The sequence below is a fragment of the Phycomyces blakesleeanus genome (assembly GCF_001638985.1).
Source record: "Phycomyces blakesleeanus NRRL 1555(-) unplaced genomic scaffold PHYBLscaffold_38, whole genome shotgun sequence".
Taxonomy (NCBI): Eukaryota; Fungi; Mucoromycota; class Mucoromycetes; order Mucorales; family Phycomycetaceae; genus Phycomyces; species Phycomyces blakesleeanus.
The window spans coordinates 226751-244903 of record NW_017265168.1 but is presented as its reverse complement, the minus strand read 5'-3'; the positions used below and the strand labels follow the sequence as shown (position 1 = coordinate 244903).

At 33.8% G+C, this 18153-nt stretch overlaps 5 protein-coding genes across 5 annotated transcripts; 3 read left to right on the top strand and 2 right to left on the bottom strand.

Annotated features, from left to right (window-relative positions):
- Window positions 1-2040: 2040 nt before the first annotated feature.
- PHYBLDRAFT_175471 (hypothetical protein) lies at window positions 2041-4970 on the top strand (the record flags this gene model as incomplete). Its single annotated transcript, XM_018437496.1, has 9 exons — window positions 2041-2214; window positions 2277-2385; window positions 2642-2978; window positions 3169-3236; window positions 3301-3440; window positions 4003-4051; window positions 4343-4412; window positions 4468-4735; window positions 4881-4970. 9 exons carry the CDS (start codon window positions 2041-2043, stop codon window positions 4968-4970), a joined length of 1305 nt encoding a protein of 434 aa, XP_018284216.1.
- Window positions 4971-6924: 1954 nt separating this feature from the next.
- PHYBLDRAFT_175470 (hypothetical protein) lies at window positions 6925-10068 on the top strand (the record flags this gene model as incomplete). The annotated part of the gene is made up of 7 exons (XM_018437495.1): window positions 6925-7072; window positions 7118-7171; window positions 7234-7437; window positions 7495-7941; window positions 8629-8939; window positions 9318-9974; window positions 10060-10068. 7 exons carry the CDS (start codon window positions 6925-6927, stop codon window positions 10066-10068), a joined length of 1830 nt encoding a protein of 609 aa, XP_018284215.1.
- A 536-nt stretch (window positions 10069-10604) lies between these two features.
- On the bottom strand, window positions 10605-11713 carry PHYBLDRAFT_152742 (hypothetical protein; the record flags this gene model as incomplete). The annotated part of the gene is made up of 4 exons (XM_018432984.1): window positions 10605-10751; window positions 10826-11011; window positions 11083-11388; window positions 11441-11713. The coding sequence occupies 4 exons, from the start codon at window positions 11711-11713 to the stop codon at window positions 10605-10607; spliced, it is 912 nt and encodes a 303-aa protein (XP_018284214.1).
- A 3224-nt stretch (window positions 11714-14937) lies between these two features.
- Window positions 14938-15673, bottom strand: PHYBLDRAFT_70990 (hypothetical protein; the record flags this gene model as incomplete). Its single annotated transcript, XM_018442383.1, has 3 exons — window positions 14938-14964; window positions 15197-15438; window positions 15475-15673. The coding sequence occupies 3 exons, from the start codon at window positions 15671-15673 to the stop codon at window positions 14938-14940; spliced, it is 468 nt and encodes a 155-aa protein (XP_018284213.1).
- A 250-nt stretch (window positions 15674-15923) lies between these two features.
- PHYBLDRAFT_175467 (hypothetical protein) lies at window positions 15924-18151 on the top strand (the record flags this gene model as incomplete). Its single annotated transcript, XM_018437494.1, has 8 exons — window positions 15924-16230; window positions 16317-16568; window positions 16601-16711; window positions 16738-17122; window positions 17321-17522; window positions 17572-17752; window positions 17968-18088; window positions 18136-18151. 8 exons carry the CDS (start codon window positions 15924-15926, stop codon window positions 18149-18151), a joined length of 1575 nt encoding a protein of 524 aa, XP_018284212.1.
- Between the last annotated feature and the right edge of the window lie 2 nt (window positions 18152-18153).

Sequence of the window (18153 nt, the reverse complement as noted above, 5' to 3'; positions counted from 1 at the left end):
TGACGTCGTGTGACGTGCATATATGTAAAACAATGCCGTGACAATAAGCTATATAGATTCAGTTTGATTGTCACATAACGTTACAAATTGATAAAGAGAATATAATTATAAAGTTTATAGTATCTATTTTAAGTGTTATAATCTTATAAATAATATAGGTTGTGTGGCTTAGTCATGTACCACGTCACAGAAAAGTTTTTTTGATGCCTTTTATTTTGTTTAAATAGGGCAATGATATGGACATGCAAGGAAAATTAGGGTCGGACATGCAAAAAAAGACCAAAAGAGAGAATTAAGCGTGACGTCACTTGTAATTGGCCTTTGGGAGTGTTACTGACAAATTGAGCACTGATAAGACATGCAAAAGCAACCAAATTGAAGAATTAAACGTGACGTCACCTATAATTGACTTTTGAGAGTATTACCAACAAATTGGATACTGATAAGATATGCAAAAGCGAGCAAATTGAAGAATTAGACTTGACATCACATATAATTAGTTTTGCATGTTACACGCATTTTTTTTGGGGGGATCAGATAAATTACCCTCCAGATTGCCAATTAAATCACTGTCCTTTTTTACTACAACATCAGCACATAATTTTTTTTGACATTTAACATGAGCAACATTAACAACATCAATAACACCAACAACTTTGTCATTGTTAGCAAGACATCAAAGAAGTACAATGCTGCCTTGACTGAGTTCAACTCAATTTTTCTTGTTGGAAGAGAATTCTTTTCAGTTGTAGCTGTTCGAGAAGCTGCCAAGGCATATGGTGTCAAGCATAACATTGCTCTCACTACTGAATATGCATCAAGCTCTTGCATCAAATTGATTTGCAAGCACTCTGGCAAATATAGAGATACCAGAAAAGCTAAGAAGGTTGCTTCCAAAACATCAGTTATGGGTGAAACTCTTCCTAGATGGGAGAGAAAGCGCGAAAAAGACACGCAGAAGCATGGCTGCCCTTGCTTCATGTATGCCAACACCAAGAAGGGCAGAAAGGTCACTGTGCGCTTCCGTGAGGCAGAGCATAACCACCCTATCAAAGAAGATCACAGAGTATATGCTATGCACTGCAAGCTCTTGCCTGAGGCAATGGCACTTGTGGTTAAGCATCTGGAGAACAATGACGATATATCCACTATCTTCAACAGTTTGAAGATAAATAGATATACAAATATTGTTTGCCATGACATTGCTAATATAAAGCAACATTTTGGAAAATCGGAAAAGGAAAGGAGATGTTTGACTTTATCACCACTCTACAAGATCTTGACTTCCATGTCAGGTATTCTGTCAGTAATACAGAAGACAATCAAGTGAATATGGTCTTCTTAGTGCATCAGGATGCAATCAATAAGACACGAAGAATGCCTGAGACTGTCATTATTGATGCCACATATAAGACAAATAGTCATCAAATGACTTATGTCAACATTGTTGGTACTAGCAATGTGAGTGGAAACCCTCATACCACTTTAAAGACGTATCCAATTGCCAGTGCTTTGGTAGAGCATGAGACAAAAGAAAATTATCTCGGGGTGCTTAGCTGTCTCCACAATGCAGTCTGGCCCGATGACAACAACAACAACAACAACAACAACAGCAACAGCAGCAACAACAAACAAACAGCACTTCTCCCAGATGTTTTCATCACGGACAATGAAAAAGCATTGAGAAATGCTATTACTCGAGTCTTTTCTGAGTCAAAGCAGTTGTTGTGCTATAAGCATATCAAAGACAGCTTTAAAAAGCAATTGCTTCCGATGATGAAGGGAGACGAGAGTAGCAAAAAGAGAGACCTGTTGGATAAGCTGTCAGAATTCCTTGATTGAATTGCTTTAAAATGCATTACACATCAAGAAGTAAAAAACGAAACAAATGGATACCTTGAATTTGTAAAGGAAAATTGTAAAGACCAGGGAAAAGCTACTAGTGCTTTTCTTGAGAAGTACATATAATTTTTTTAAATTTGATGTAAACAGTATTTAACTATAAAAAATTGTGTTTTTTTAATATACTTTATCAGAAAAATGAAAGACAAGGAAAACTGGGTGAACATGTATGTTTACAAACATGCCCATTTTGGCAATCGCATATCAAACAGTGCAGAAAGTACCCATGCTTCTCTCAAGCATTCTCTTGGTACTTCCTTGGGTAAACTGAAGACAGTTACCCTTAAAGTAAAAAAGTGGTATGACAAGTTGGTAAGTTTATTCTATACTATTTTATGCATTTATTGGTTATAATATATTTATAAGTTGTACAGGTTGCAGATCGCAAGCATTGGCTAATGGTGGAAAGCCTTGGAGAAGGAACAAAAATTGTGTTCAATAAAGTCAATGCCGCCAGACTAAATGACATCCGTCTTAAAGTCTGTAGATTTGCAATGGATCAAATCAAATTAGAATTATCTAAATCCAATATACCCAAAAAACTAGCCAAAGAGTGCAAATGCCTCATACAATACAACTACCTGCTTCCTTGTTACCACACACTTGCCAAATTCAATACCATCCCAATCTTCTGCATCTCATAATGCTGGAGAAAAAACTATCTAGAAGGAGAAAGTAATATATATAATAATAGCAATAATTATGTAACAATTTTCTCATATAACATTTTATTATGTAGACCATTTAACTATCCAAAATGCAACCCCAGTACTCCCAAACACCAACAATATCAAACCAATAACCCCAGAATTCAACTATGTTCTTGAGCTTATTTGCAAATATTTTGCCAATGCTCAGAGCAAACAAGAACAAATCAATATATACCAATTGATAGAAAAAACTTTGAAACAAATCGATGCACAGAAACTCAAAAACCTTAAGGGCCCAACAGTAGTTGAAGCCATTAAAGGCCGATCAAAAAATACCAAGCGCAAGATGATTGCATTAGAGCATTGCATCAATACTGAAAAAGAAAAAATCATAAAAAAAATTAAAACAGAAAAAGAACAAAAAAAGTAAGATTTTAATATTGCTTAGATTTAATTTACTAAATCTTTGCTTTGTTTTCTAGGCAAAAAATATCCTCAGTTAAAGAGCAAAAAGCCATAAAAAATATTATCAACCTTGGGTTACCATGCAATCCCACATTACTAACAAATCTCACAATCGCACCAAAACATATATCAACAATTTTTTCTTCTGAAGCAGATGGAAACTGTGGGTACAGGGCGATAGCAATGGAAGTGTACCAGGACCAGGAGGAGTGATCAAAAGTAAAAGACAAAATGCTAGAAGCATTTTTAAAGCACCAAAATAACTATTACCACGGAAGAATAGAGCATGGCAATATGTCTGCATCCAATAACCCACTAATTCGCAGTCTCCAAGACAAGCACTCACCTCTCCCCCAGCAATATTGGTTCGGTACAATCAACCATCCTCAACTTGTAGCCGATACATTTAGCAGAGCAGTGACTGTATATTAGAATACTCCAATTGAAACAGGCAACTGTCTTTTTGTTCCATTTGCTATCTTGCCAGAAAAAGTGGAACCAATAATTATTATCTTAGATGTAAACCACTTTTTTCTTGCCAAGCGCAAAAACACTCGAAATTTCTGCTGACCAAAAATCAACCCCTTTCATAAAAGGATAATTCAAAAACATGGCCTTGAAGATTATTCTTTGATGTACTAACAATCAAGGTATGGCTTTTAAACTAGAATTATCTTGAATTATACTAACTTTTTGTATATATCTTTTTTAGATTTTTTTTTTTACTTTTTAGATTTTATATTTATCTCTATTATCAATATTCCCTTCTGTTTCTATGCAATTTATTATTATCTTTCTATTTATTTATATTTCTATATTTATCTTCTTTACAATCTTCCATTTTTATCTTTATATCTATCTCATTATCATTTTTTATATTTTTAAAATCAATATTAATTTTGAAACATTTAACAAATATCAAGGCTGACCCCCCAAAAAAATGCGTGTAACATGCAAACCTAATTATATGTGATGTCACGTCTAGTTCTTTAATTTGCTGGCTTTTGCATGTCTTATCAGTGTCCAATTTGTTGGTAACACTCCTAAAAGTCAATTATAAGTGATGTCACGTTTAATTCTTTAATTTGGTTGCTTTTGCATATCTTATCAGTGCTCAATTTGTCAGTAACACTCCCAAAGGCCAATTACAAGTGACGTCACATTTAATTCTCTCTTTTAGTGTTTTTTTGCATGTCCGACCCTAATTTTCCTTGCATGTCCATATAGATCCCCTTTAAATATTATGTTCATTTGTTTTTTTTGCTTTCTTTTCATTTATTTCTACTTCATTTATTTTTAAATGGATAATCAAACTTCTTTATCAGTTTATCAGTTATCTATTCCTCCTTTGAGCTATGTTATGACGTCAACATATATATCTGAAGTTGCAAAACAGTAAGTAAAAAAGTTATTTTTAATTATTATATATTAATATTTAATATATATAAAGATATTTGATTGCACAGGGTGCCTTATATCTAAGAAATCATATTATTTTTACTTGTTCTAGTGGCAGTTCTATAGACTATATATTTGAAAAAGACAGAGGCTACAGTTACAGATGCAGTGGATTAAACAGTATAGGAGCAACATGTTGCAAAAAAGAAATAAAATCTAAAAGATTGGATTCTTTCTTTGCACAAAGACATCTTTCCTATGATATTGTTATACAAGGAATATATTACTGGTTAAATCGGATTCCTAGAATGACAATGGGAGTTATGCTTGATGTTTCTCCAGAAACTATATGACATCTCATTGCTAGTGTTCACCAGTTGATTCAAATAGATTTAACAAAAAATGATATGAGAATTGATAAGTTTATAAGAGTTAATTATATATATATATTAAATATTTTTATAGGAAGTATTGATGCCAATAGTCAATCTATTATTGTTGAAATTGATGAAAGCAAATTTAGAAAGAGGAAATATCACTGAGGACATTGAGTAGAAAGCGTTTGGGTTCTGGGGGATATTGAGAAAACAGCAGAACAAAAACCATTTTTGGTGATAGTTCCTCAGAGAGATGCTGCAACTCTTCTCCAAGTAATAAAGAAGTATGTAAAGCCCAATAGCATTATTCACACAGATTGCTGGGCTGCATATAGGAGATTGACATTGGTGGTTGATATGAACTATACTCATAGAATAATCAATTACAAAGTTGAGTATGTTACACCTGATGATATTCATATCAATACTATAGAAGATAGAATACTATAAAAGCTAAGATTATTTTATTAACTTTTACTACATAGGTCTGTGGAATGCGATAGAAATAAACTGCAAGGCCAGATTGCAAACAAAACAAATAGTGTCATAGATGTTGATGGAATTCATATAGAGAAAAAAATATGAGAACAGATTGTAGCAAGAAATGCTAAAGACGTTAGCTGAGATTTCTTTTGGAAGCATTGTTGAAAACTCAATATTTACAAATTATGAATATTTAGAAGATGATGAAGATGAAGAATATACTGACTCTACAATGTTTTAATAAAAAATATAAGAAATATTGATTTAAATTAATTTGTTTTAATAATATTAAAATAATAATATAAAAACAAAACATAAATACATTTTAATTCAAATATATCAAAAGAATAACATCATTTTACATCTAATAATAGATCTAAAATAAGCTTTATATCTTAAAAAAATCAACTAAAGAAATATAAAAAGTGCAAAATGCATTCAGCCAGAATAGAACCAGAGACTCTGCATCAGCAAATCATAACTGTAACAAGTGGACCACAAGTAAATGTAATAGAAAAACATTTATTAAATGAAATCTATTGCCTCTAATTTAAAAGCATATTTGTTATCTTTCTTACATAAACTTTGAAACTGCATTATCTTCACAACAAAAAACAGTACCAAAATGTGACTACTATGGATTAATATTTACAAAATTCAGGCTATCCTAATCCAGTTTTGCCGTTATTATAAGATAAATATTCGCAGAGTAATTTAAATAAAAAGATATTAAATCACAGATATATAGAACACAAAAAATGATTGGTTTTTAGCTTAAGAACATTGATTTAATTTTAAAAACTCATAGAGCTATGATCCATATTGGTAGTTTAAATCTGTCTTTAAAAACCCCATAAATCTTCATTCAATCAACCATTATCTTCTTGGTAGATAAACTCTTCATCATTGTTCTCACTAAGAGATTCCATAAATAGAAAAAGCTTCCTTTTCATTAAGTCTATATATGCATACTGATCAAGTATGTTTTTTATGGTTTTTAATGAGCAACTCCTCCTACCCATACATACACCCAAACCATAATAAAGTCTTTACCACACTACAGTCTTGGTTTAAAGAGCTCTTCTCTGCATTTATCTTGAGGATACCGCCATACTCTAGTATTGCTATCTCTGCTGAAAAGCATAAACCTTGACTTATCACTTCAGATGACACAATCACATCTCTGATTAGTCTCTCTGACATGATTAGCAAATGTCAACCATATCTTCTTGTGTGCTTTTGATAGCAGTGGCTTGTATACAACTTTATAAGACAATAATTCAGATCTACAAATAGTTTGACAAATGGTAGATTTGGAGATGTGATGTCCTAGGCTGTCAGACATGAGAGTGGTAAGACCCCCAAGTGTTGTCTCACAATTTGTCTTTATTTTATTAATAAAGTTACTGGAAAAACACCTCTAAATACACTAGTGCCAAAATAATTCAGTGATAGTATATATGTAGAGTATATTTCATCTCAGCACCACTTTTTGTGTTCAAATAAAAAAACCTGCTTTTACTACATTCTATTGGCTCAGATATAACAAGCAACAAAAGTTATTTTATTTATAACTATAAAGTCTTCGTAAATAGATAAATGTAATACCTGTTTCCTTTTTATTTCATTATTAAAAAAACACAAACGTCATGTCTTCTACTATCAAACAAAACTTTGAAGAGTGCTATTGTACCAAGTGCATTAAAAATTATAAAGGATACACCTTAGTGTCAAAGAGAACTGCCCAGTGTCATGGCAAGAAAGCAGCTTTAAAAGATGCTATCAGAAGTGAACTTGGTATGTCATTTATAATATAAAATTTGCATTTTTATATACTAATAGCTTTTATATTAAACACAGGTGCGCAGAGACATGTAATGAACATTGATGCGAAGTGTAAGACATTTTTATTTGAGTATCAAAAAAAACAACTTTCTTATTATATTCCATATTTGTAGCTATTTTAGTCCAAGAATCTGGATCCGTAGAAGTTCTTGCATGTCAGTCTGACTTACCCGTTTTGGATATCTCCCCTATGTCAGTTGATTATGAGGTCGATGTTGATTTCAATGACATAGACTTTGAGTATGAGAGCAATGAGAATGCCAAAGATACTGTTGATATTGATGTTGAAGAAGTCGACACTGAATGTTTGTATGAAAGTCATAAAAATCTAAAAAAAGTCAAAAAAATTAATATTTTTTTATATTTTTAAATAGACATGTTTTCAAACAGCAGTATGCCTGAGAATCCTGTACACAGATTCATTGCAACATTCACTGTGCTATTTGCATCCCGCTACGTGGTCAACAAGGGTGCAGTTGTCTTGATTGAGTTCATCAACAAGCTCTTGAAGATTTACAAGCAGGACTTTCAGCTTCCCACGAGTCTGCCTGGTCTTCAGCATATGACGGGATTCTGTGAGCTCTCCAAGGCCATAAGACGATTTGTGGCCTGCGAGGATTGCCATGCAATTTACAAAGAAAATCAATCTGTTCCTCCTTGCTGCGTCTTTGTAAAGACAGGTGCTTGTGCAGCTTGTAACTGTGAATTGACAAAGAAATCTTTGTCTGGTGCTTTGGTTCCCAAGCGTAGTTTCCATTACCAGTCCATCAAAAATGCGTTCAAGATTCTTTTTAATCGTCCAGGCTTCGAAGAAAAGATACGTCAATAGAATACAGAGCCAAAATTAGTAGACACAATGTGCGATGTGTATGACAGTGTGGTTTGGAAAGAACTCAAGGATAGTAATGGTGCTTCATTTGTTGAGCAGCCTTGTTCGCTGATGCTGACACTCAATATCGACTGGTTCCAGCCGTTTGATAAAGTTACATACTCCTGTGGTGCAATCTACTTGGCTATTAACAACTTGTCTTGCAGTGACTGGTTTAAAGCCAAGAACGTAATTCTTGTAGGACTTATGCCTGGTCCCAAGGAGCCTAAAACCGATGAGATAAATAACTATCTTGAGCCAATGGTAGATGAGTTGATACAGCTGTATCGTGGGGTAAGAATCCCAACATTCGAGTCTCCTGCTGGCAAAGTGATTTGTGCTGCATTGATGATGGTTGCCTGCGACATCCCAGCTGCCAGAAAGACCAGTGAATTTACTGCGCATAATAGCACTTGCGCATGCTTTAAGTGCAACCGTCATTTCACTCGACTTGACAGCACAAACAAGGTTGATTTCCGTGGATTTAAAGAGTCTGAGTGGTGTCGTCGTAACTGTGAGGAGAATAGGCTGCATGCTGAGGAGTGGAAGAACGCAGTTACCATCTCAGAAAGGCAGCATCTGGAAATCAAAAATGATGTTTGATGGTCGCAGTTGCACTGCCTTGGATACTTTGATCTAGTACGTGGAACGATCATTGATCCCATGCACAACCTGTTCTTGGGGACAGCAAAAAGAATGATGGATCAGTGGATTGAACGTGGTATTCTTGGAGACAGAGATTTCACTGCCATGCAAAAGATAGCTGATAAGATAATTGTACCAAAGGGATATACTGCATTGAAAAGCAAAATTGGCAAAAAATTTGCATTTATGAAAGCGGACGAGTGGAAGTCGTGGGTATTGATATATTCTCCTGTGATGTTGAAGTCGGTGCTCTCATCCTTGCATTTCAATAACTGGGTTGATTTTGTCCATGCATGCCGTCACCTTGTAAAGCCCAGCATTACATTTGATGATATTAATACCGCCCATAGACATCTTGAAAAATTTTGTGAAAAATGCAACAAAATTTACACTGCCACAATCCTTACCTGTAATATGCACTTACACCTCCATATTTGAGAAACTATTCTCGATTTTGGACCAGTGTATAGTTATTGGCTCTTTGCATTTGAGAGATACAATAGCCTACTCAAGAATATCAGCACAAATGGCAAGAACGGTTTTAAAGCCACATTTATGAGATGCTTTGTTGAAGATATATACAAAAGTGATTTTTTTAATTCTGCTCTCACATGTCTCACTCAAGCTCCCTTTCTTCCTGTCTTTTCCAAACTTGTCTGTTCATCCACACCTGTCCTTACCTAGCCATCTGCCTCCTCCACAATTTTTCAGCCACCATTCATTTTGCAAGCATTTGTGGATTCTTCTGAAACTACCAGAATTTCTATCTTAGGCAACGAACCTCTCCCACCTACATCCTTCCCACTTTCAGTTAGTAAACCTTCTTCAACGGGTGATCTTGATTATCCCCATTTGTTGGAATACTACAAACTCGCGTACCTCACTCCTGATCTCGTCCATTATCAAAATGCTGCTGCCTCTCCATTCTTTGTCGACAATCCGATTATAAAGTTGAAATCAATCAATATTCTTGGCCAAGTGTACTATGGCAATAATGGCACCACTGGCCGTGGATCATATGTCCAATCATTGTTTCTTGGCAGAGATGGAAGTAAAGAAACAACCTTCACTTGTCAAATCAAGTATATCTTCATTCATTCATTTACTTCTCCTCCAATGTTGCCCTACTATGAAGCCGATTCCACGCATCATGATCAACATGTATTTGCGTTTGTCAACTGGCTTCCATTACTTGGAGATAAATCACAAGAGAAAGATGGAGTTGATATTTGTGGTTCAACACCTTTGCCATCAAACTATCATTCAATTTTGCCTGTACATAGAATCTCTTTAGAAGTAGCAATTGCTAATTATACAACAGGACTTGTCCAAAAAAAACTGGTAATTGCCTTACCAAAAAAGCTTTATGCTAAAAAAAAAACAATAATAAATATCCTTTCTTTCTTTTCTTTCTTTTTTAAAAAAGAAAAATTAAAGTAAATGACGATAACAAAAAAGCGCAGAGAAAAATAATTACTATCTCTATATAAATCGTCAGCATTGAGTTTGTGAAGATGAGAATAAATAAGATGAGATAAACAATGATTTTTATTATTTTTATTGTGGCCCATCTCTAAGGGTCCACGGAGGGAAACATAACGCGACGTCATCAGTGTTATATTTTTAGAAAAGAAAGAAAAACAAAGTGCAGACGAGAAGTACGGTGAGACTTTGTTTATTGATGAAAAGAGAGATGATCTTCTATTGCTATTTGCTATGTGAGTTTATATAGACATTGCGTGTGTATTTAGGATAATGATATGAGTATATCATGTGATGTCTGTTTTCTTATATCATAGATAATATATTGTTAAGTTATTACCCACGCTCTTGTTTGAGTGATTAGTGATGTTAACTAAGGTGTGTGACCTTGTTATCGGTATATTCTTTATTTAATGATAGTGTGAGAAATAATGTATAATTGATACTGGTCGCTTATTCAATATGTCTTTGTCTTATTGTCTGTGCGCTCTATTTGAATCTACAATTATGTTGGATACAGCAATCAGGAACTGGTTTCTCAGACAGGCTGGCAAGATTTCTGTATAACAACTGGCGAATGTCGTTACCCAAGTTTTCTTTCACAATCTCATCAATGTTGAAGATGAGGTTGTTAAACTAAAAACATATTTATATATAATATGTTAAATATTATTCAAATATAGAAAATTATTTCTTGCAAAATTATTTACCTCATCACTTCTCCAAAAAGGACGGGTAACCTTTACAATGCGCTTGCAAGGTCTCCCAGGAAACTCATCCTCTGACTCGCCTTCAGACATTGCTGATCTGATCATCAGCCCAGAACAGTTTCTCTTCATTAAAGCATCAATGACATCCTTGTTTAACACATATGCCATTACACGGCAGTTGAAGTGCTGTAATTTTATATATATATTAATATTAATTCTATGGTTAAATTTGGGATGAAATATAAAACAACACTCACTTCAGTTTCTCTTGCAGCTCGTCTTCCACGAGCGTTAGTGGCAGCTCGCACCATAGGATCTTCTCTGTCCTTACGAGTTGTGCTCCGGAAGTTTGTGTGCACCATAGTACAGAATTCGCTTGTTTTTATACCCTGCCCAACAAACTTTGGGAGCAGGTAACCAAGAAGATTGGCAACGATCTCCTTGTTAGGGCTTCTATTAAAGAAGACATCCGTTTCCCACCTTGGCTTTGCCTTGTTGGCACTGACAAGGGCAGGATTATTGGAAGTAAATTTGTCCTTCCGCATATACCCTCGAATCAACTTCTATTTAACAAAAATGGTTAATGGTTAGAATATTGGATATAGTAATACTTACAAAGACTTTGTCCTTGTTTTCACAGCTGATTTCAGAAGCAATACCAGCAGGAATTCTGACAATGGAACTGGCAGCAACGGAAGGATTATCAAGAGAAACAGAAGCAGATGTCTGGGGTCCATTTCCTTGTCCAAAGCCAGCACAAATGGCTTTATGCATCGTGGTGAGTTCACCACGTACATTGACCATGGATTTCTCCATTTCTTTCATCTTGGCTAAAAGATTTTTGTATTCATCAGATGAATTAGGAGCAATTTGGCATATTCCAGTCATGATCTATAATATTAAATAAAGTATATTTTTCAGTTATTTAATTTTTAACTTTTAATTCACAATGTTTGATTTAAAATTAATGATTTATTTCTTACATACAAGCAAGTATGTATGTGAGCAAGTGAAGAAGTGGAAGAGAGAGAGAGTGTGTGTGTGTAAGCAAGAAGTGTTATGATATTCCAAACAGCTTCTTTATATAAGTATACTAAATGGAACTGTAAATATATCAAAAATATCCTCTTGTAACTTTGGGATGACAATCTGTCATTATATTATCTTTTTGGACTCAATTGGTTTTTTTTCTTTTTTGGTTCAAACATACACACTTCTTTTCTTTTCTTTTTTTATCTTGTCCTTCCTATTTCCCATTTTGTTCTTTTGTCTTTTTTATTCTTTTTTTTTCTGATTTCGGTTTTGTTTCATTTTTTCTTGAATTCATTTTTTCTCTCTCTCTTTCCAACTTTTATTATATTCACGCGTTTTTCTGGTAAGACATATTTTATTGGCAAAATAAAATACTTCCTTACAAACAATAAAATAATTAATTCATTTCACTACAATAGGCAAGCACACACTTACTCTGCCTCTCTTACACTTTTATATTCCTCCGTTTTTTTTTGGTAAGACGATCTCTTTAAAATACTATATATATACATACAACTAAAAGATAATAATTGTTTATGTTGTCATAGACACTCGTGTTTTAACTTCTTCTGATGCATCCTCTTCACAATGGCCATCTGGATTAGTCAAGGTTAGTAAATATACTTTATGCCATCATCCTGTAAAATTATTCTAACTTTTTTTTCTTTCTTATAGGCCATATTGCCAAAAATACTCTCTGCAATTAAACACAGCCATGAAAATGGTAATATTTTATTTTACTTTACTTTATTTTTATTTACTTTTTATATTTATTTAAGAAAATATGACTTTTATTATAGATGAACAACCCTCTCTCAAACATGCCATGCATCAAGAACTACCATCCCATGTTACTGTCATTGATATGGTAAGTCTTCTTTTTCTTTTATTCTTTTTATATGTATTATAATATTATTTATGCTGTATATTAATATAATACAATATTCTACTAGAGACTATATCACCTCTTGACAAGTACTATCGATGTTTACATATAAATTGTTTTGCTTTAGGTATGTAAATTAATTATTCTATTGCCTAATTTACCTGAATTAATTTCCTCTGATCCTTTTTATAGTCAAAGAAAATCGGAACAAACGCCATGTTTAACATTCTCAGTGTCTTTTTGTTCAACTCATTTGTTTCTAGTATTTTCAATATAAGTATATATTAAGTATATATTGATTTGCAAAAATTACTGAAAAGTATACTATCAAAACTATATAATTAATATATTGCCCATATTTTTTAAAGGCTGTTGCATCCTAGCAAAAAAATCCCATTATTTTTATTTTTTAGTGCTTTTTTCTATGCAGCAATCCTCAAAATAAAACAGTATCAAGGAGCCCGCAGAAGAAGTAGCCAAAATATATAATACTATCACAAGACCATCAACCTAGAATTATTCTATTATTCTTTTTCAATAAACTTTAAATGAAACCAAAACAACCCAATAATTACAGGATATCAAATTTATGAGAGTATGTTACAGGCTGAGAGCAATAAAGAGGCCTTTGTGATTAGATATATTTGAACAAAAAGTAGTGTATAGGTACCTATACTCTAGTGTCAAAGATATGTGTAACTATAGTAAGGAGAGCCCCATCAGATCCAGGATCAGCTTGCACTTTAAAGTATTTTAATAAAACTATAAGTTTTACATAAACGCCTATAGTGTACATATGTAATTACCATATGGGGAATACAAATTGGTCATATTTGCGGCACCTTGCTTTGACACCACACTAGTGTTCAGCTCGTCACGAACCTAATGTCTAAGATACTCTGCCCATAGTTTACAGGTCACCCAAATCCATGCATATTTTTAAACTAAACACATTGATATACCAATTCCTACACATGTGTATGTGAACACATTTTTCCAGTAAGTGACACTCATCTCACTTATCTATTATCTTCAAAGTTCTTTTTTGCTTATTAGAAAATGTGGCTCCAGTATCTCTCTAGCTATTGATTGTGAAATACACTGTTTCTAGAAGTATACTATTCTTAGAAATTTCAGCAGCTGTGTCATTTACTATAGCACTACCAATTATCAGCTCTCTTTGATAATCTGAAAGCTGCTTTCTTTTGGGAAGAGTTTTTTTTGTTTTAGTGAGATATGGTAAGATTTGAATGAGGAAAGGCTTTGAAAAATAAATAAAAAGAAGTGTAATGATGATGCTTTGATTTGGCAGAATCTTAAAATTTCATTTAGTACTGATATGGGCTCAGAGTGTCTATTCTAATCAACAACACTTCTATATCTATCTTCAAATTAAAATATTGCACTCATGTTAAACTTTAAACAATTGAAGAATCCAAAAAAAACAAACTCAGAAGATGAAATGGTTTACTTTTATATTTTTTGAGTGTGCCAAGATATTATTATAATATAACTTTATTTTCAAATACACAACATAATTTCTAAAAACACTACTTGATTTCTAAAAAGTACAAAATTGATGTTGAATAACTGATGATATCGACTGTCATTGGCTTGCAACATCATTTTTTATTATGTGTGACATGAACTGTTAAAAGTACTGTAAAGCATTAGAAGAATATCTCAGATCAAAAATGATATCACTGTAGGAAATGACAGGATTTATACCTCCGACCTTGTACCAAGTTACGTACTTGTAACTTTTGCTATTTAAAAGTCAGTCTTTTAAATACTGGTCTTGTAACAAGTTACAAACTTGTAACTTTTATAGCTAATAGCATGACTATTTTATCCTATTAGTTTTACTTTCTTGACAGATATAATTTATGGGATTTACAATTAAGTCAAATATGATTTACAGGATTTTAGATTATGACAAATATGATTTATGGGGTTTTAGATCATAGTCAAATACAATTTATAGGATTTCAGATTATTTTTGTATTTGATCCAATCAAAAGTGTCAAATATAGCAGATATATACCATTTTTAGTGCCTCTGCTTTTTTTTATAATTGGTCCAACAAATGCATAATGTTTTATATTGGAATTTTATAGTTTTTATTTTTATTGTTTTTATGAATCAAAATAATCAAAAGTAAATGTAAAAAGAAGTATATAAAGAGAGCACTTATTCATATGTTATTAAGTAACAGTTTAAGCTATAGAATTTCCATAGTATATATTTATGTATATCTTTGTGTGTACATTTTTATCTTTTGTACTTAAGAATAACCAGCTATCTTCAAAGAATTACACTACTTGAGAGTTAGAATAAAATAATTAAATAATACATGTTTTCTTCAAAGAATATATATTTTAGTTTCTTGGTAATCGAAGTCTGGCAGATCTTCACTTTTGAGAAACTATATACTTGGCTCCCTATGATCTTACAAACCTATTGGGATAAATATTTCTAAAAGAAGCATGTAGCTCAAAGTTTTTAATCAAATCCTTCTTTTGCAACTTTGTAAGATCACTCCACAATGGAACACTCTCTCCTCGATCATGGAAAAGTTTAAAATCAGCCCTGAGGAGACTACAAATAATTCCTGAGGCTGATCTGTACATGACACAGGCAGCTGCCTCGTCGCATTCAGTCAGGTATATGGCCATTGCACGTTGGATTGCTGTGGCTGAAAGTTTCTAAGAGTTGCCAGGAACACTTCCACCAGGACGTCCAATGTCTTGAAGAGTCTGATCATTAGGTACTTGTCCTATCTCTTGTTCTTCAGCCAGTAAATGGCAAATGTTTTCCAAAGGAATGTTATTTCCTGTCTCTTGAGAACTATCAGCCCATGCCTGTAACTGGGTAACAGTAGCTTCAAGACCTTTCAGGCGTGCTTGTGTTGTGAGATAAATTGTTAACATTTTTATTTGAAAAAGGAAAGAGAATAAAATCCGATTTTCACAAGAAAAAATTCTTCTTATTATCCGCAGTCATAATCATGTAATATATTGCATGAATTTACCGTATTCAGTATTAAATAAATAATAAAAAACTTAAACATAAATTCACATCTATATTGATCTTTTTTTTTCTCTTAACTTATATTCAAAACATTCTTACTATATATTATCATCCAACTAATTCTTCATAAAAAAGACCTCTTTATTTAAAATGAATATCAATGATTTGATTACACAAACATATGAAAATAGTGTCAACAAAGACAGAGTTGAATCGATGAACTATCCCGAAGACGTCTTCAACTTAACTGAATTTGATCAACAAGGCATTCAAGTATGGAATAATCATGTTTCTAGACGCTTCTCAGCTCTTGCTTATGACGATAACTTGTATAGTAATGAGGCATACGACCTGAGAGAGCTTGTGTCAGAGGGAACCACCAACCGCCCAGAAAGTTCAATGGATGTAGATGTTGAATTTGGCCAAGACGTGCCTACAGACATCGAGACTCCACTTGGTAGGGAAAAGAAGAAGAAACTACTAAACTAGTCTCTTTAATTTCTAAAAAACGATATTAACCACACGCAAATATATATACATAAGAGTCTGATCGTGGTTACTTTCATGTTTGTAACACTGTAGATCATGTGGATTTTCCAAGCCAGTATGAAAGCAGTGAAAGCAATGAAAGCGAACTGGATGAGGCTCCTAGAGTTTCTCATTACGAGCCAATGAGTGGGACAGCAGCAGCTAGCCTGGAGTTGTTCTCTATGTTTGTTGAGAACAATGTATCTCGTAATGTTTCTGACAAGTGTGTGAAAATGATGAATAAGTATATGACAGAATGTGGATTGTGTAAGTATATAGTCAATATCAATTATTTATAGCATGTAAACTTACTACCATCTTAGCTGCCATCAATTCACTAATGTCTTACTACAAGATGGACACGCTTCCAAGACAAGAATATACTGTCAGTCCTGTCACGCATGACATGAGTAAAAAAGGTTTATCTGCTTTGAAGCCATAGAAGCTGGACAGCACACAGATGAGAATGAGTGGTGCCCTCATTGTAATAGCCGACGATTCCAATGCGAGAGAGGCACTTTAATTCCTGTGCAGACCTTCCAGGTTGTGCCTCTCTCTGAGCAATTAAGATTCAAGCTTGGTAATGCCCAGGAATGCACCAAGATGGAATATAGCAAAAACCGTCTTTCATATAATGTTAGTACCATGAGATCCAATATCCTTGACCATAATGCTGTCCGCTGTTTGGTTCAGAGTAGTATTGTTAGTCAGAATGATATTTTGGTTACAATGTTTGTTGACCAATTTAACCCTTTCAATGACTCAAAAATGTCTGCAACTGTTGTCCACCTTATCAATCTCAACATTGATCCCAAAAAAAGGTATAATATAAGACGCCCCATATAAAATTGCTAACTAAATATGCTTAGATATAAGAGGGACAATATGATGCAGCTGACGATAATTCCTGGACCTGAACACCTAAAGAATATTGCATCCTTTTTGGAACCAATAGTAGAAGATTTGCATATGTTGCAAACTTCTGGTCTGAAAGTTCAGACAAATTCTGGGCAAGTGAGTGTCAAAGTTCATCTTGTCATGTCAACTCGCAATAATCCAGCCTTGTCAGACTTGATGAATCTGGCCCACCATAATTCTTTCTTTGGGTGCCAAGCCTGTCTTTCCAAGGATGTATCCAAACTTCACACCATGTGTTTTACTGGCAATGAGCTGCCTGCCCCGATGAGAACCATAGAAAATCTCTGTCAGTTCGAGGGAAACGTATGTATTTCATTATCAAATAATTAAAATATTAATATCCTTTTTCTAGATATATGATGTCAACAGTCCCAATGTTTTCAGAGATCTCAATACATTGGCAAGTCCTGCTTTCTTCGGGCTTGACGAGATGCATCTCATTGGCCATGGGATTGGACATCAGTTGTACAAGGTATTGGGTGACAAGTTTGCTGTGAGTTCCTGGACTGAAAACAACAAAGCCCATTTAGTAGGTGACATCTGATAACAACAACAACAACAACAGCAATAACAATCAATAGTGTATATATTCACTTTAAATGTAAGACTCAACCAGATTGATAGATTGATAATCGAGTCTAGGGCCAATATACCAGTGATCTTCACTGGCAGTTGGAGATCACTGAAGGAAACGACTGGCAGACAGAAGGCAGTTAACTGGCTAGATTCCTTCTGTTTGTTGTGCCAGCAGTAGTAATCAAGAACTTTGTCCTTGTCAGCACCAGGAATGCTGTTCAAGACCTGGTTGATGCTTGTATCATTGCTCAGCAGTGGGAGGTGACAGAGGCAGAAATCCGCAATATGGAAGAGTAAGTCAGTAATATTTATATAAACAACGTTTTAATCATCTTTATAGAGCTATTGGGCACTGACA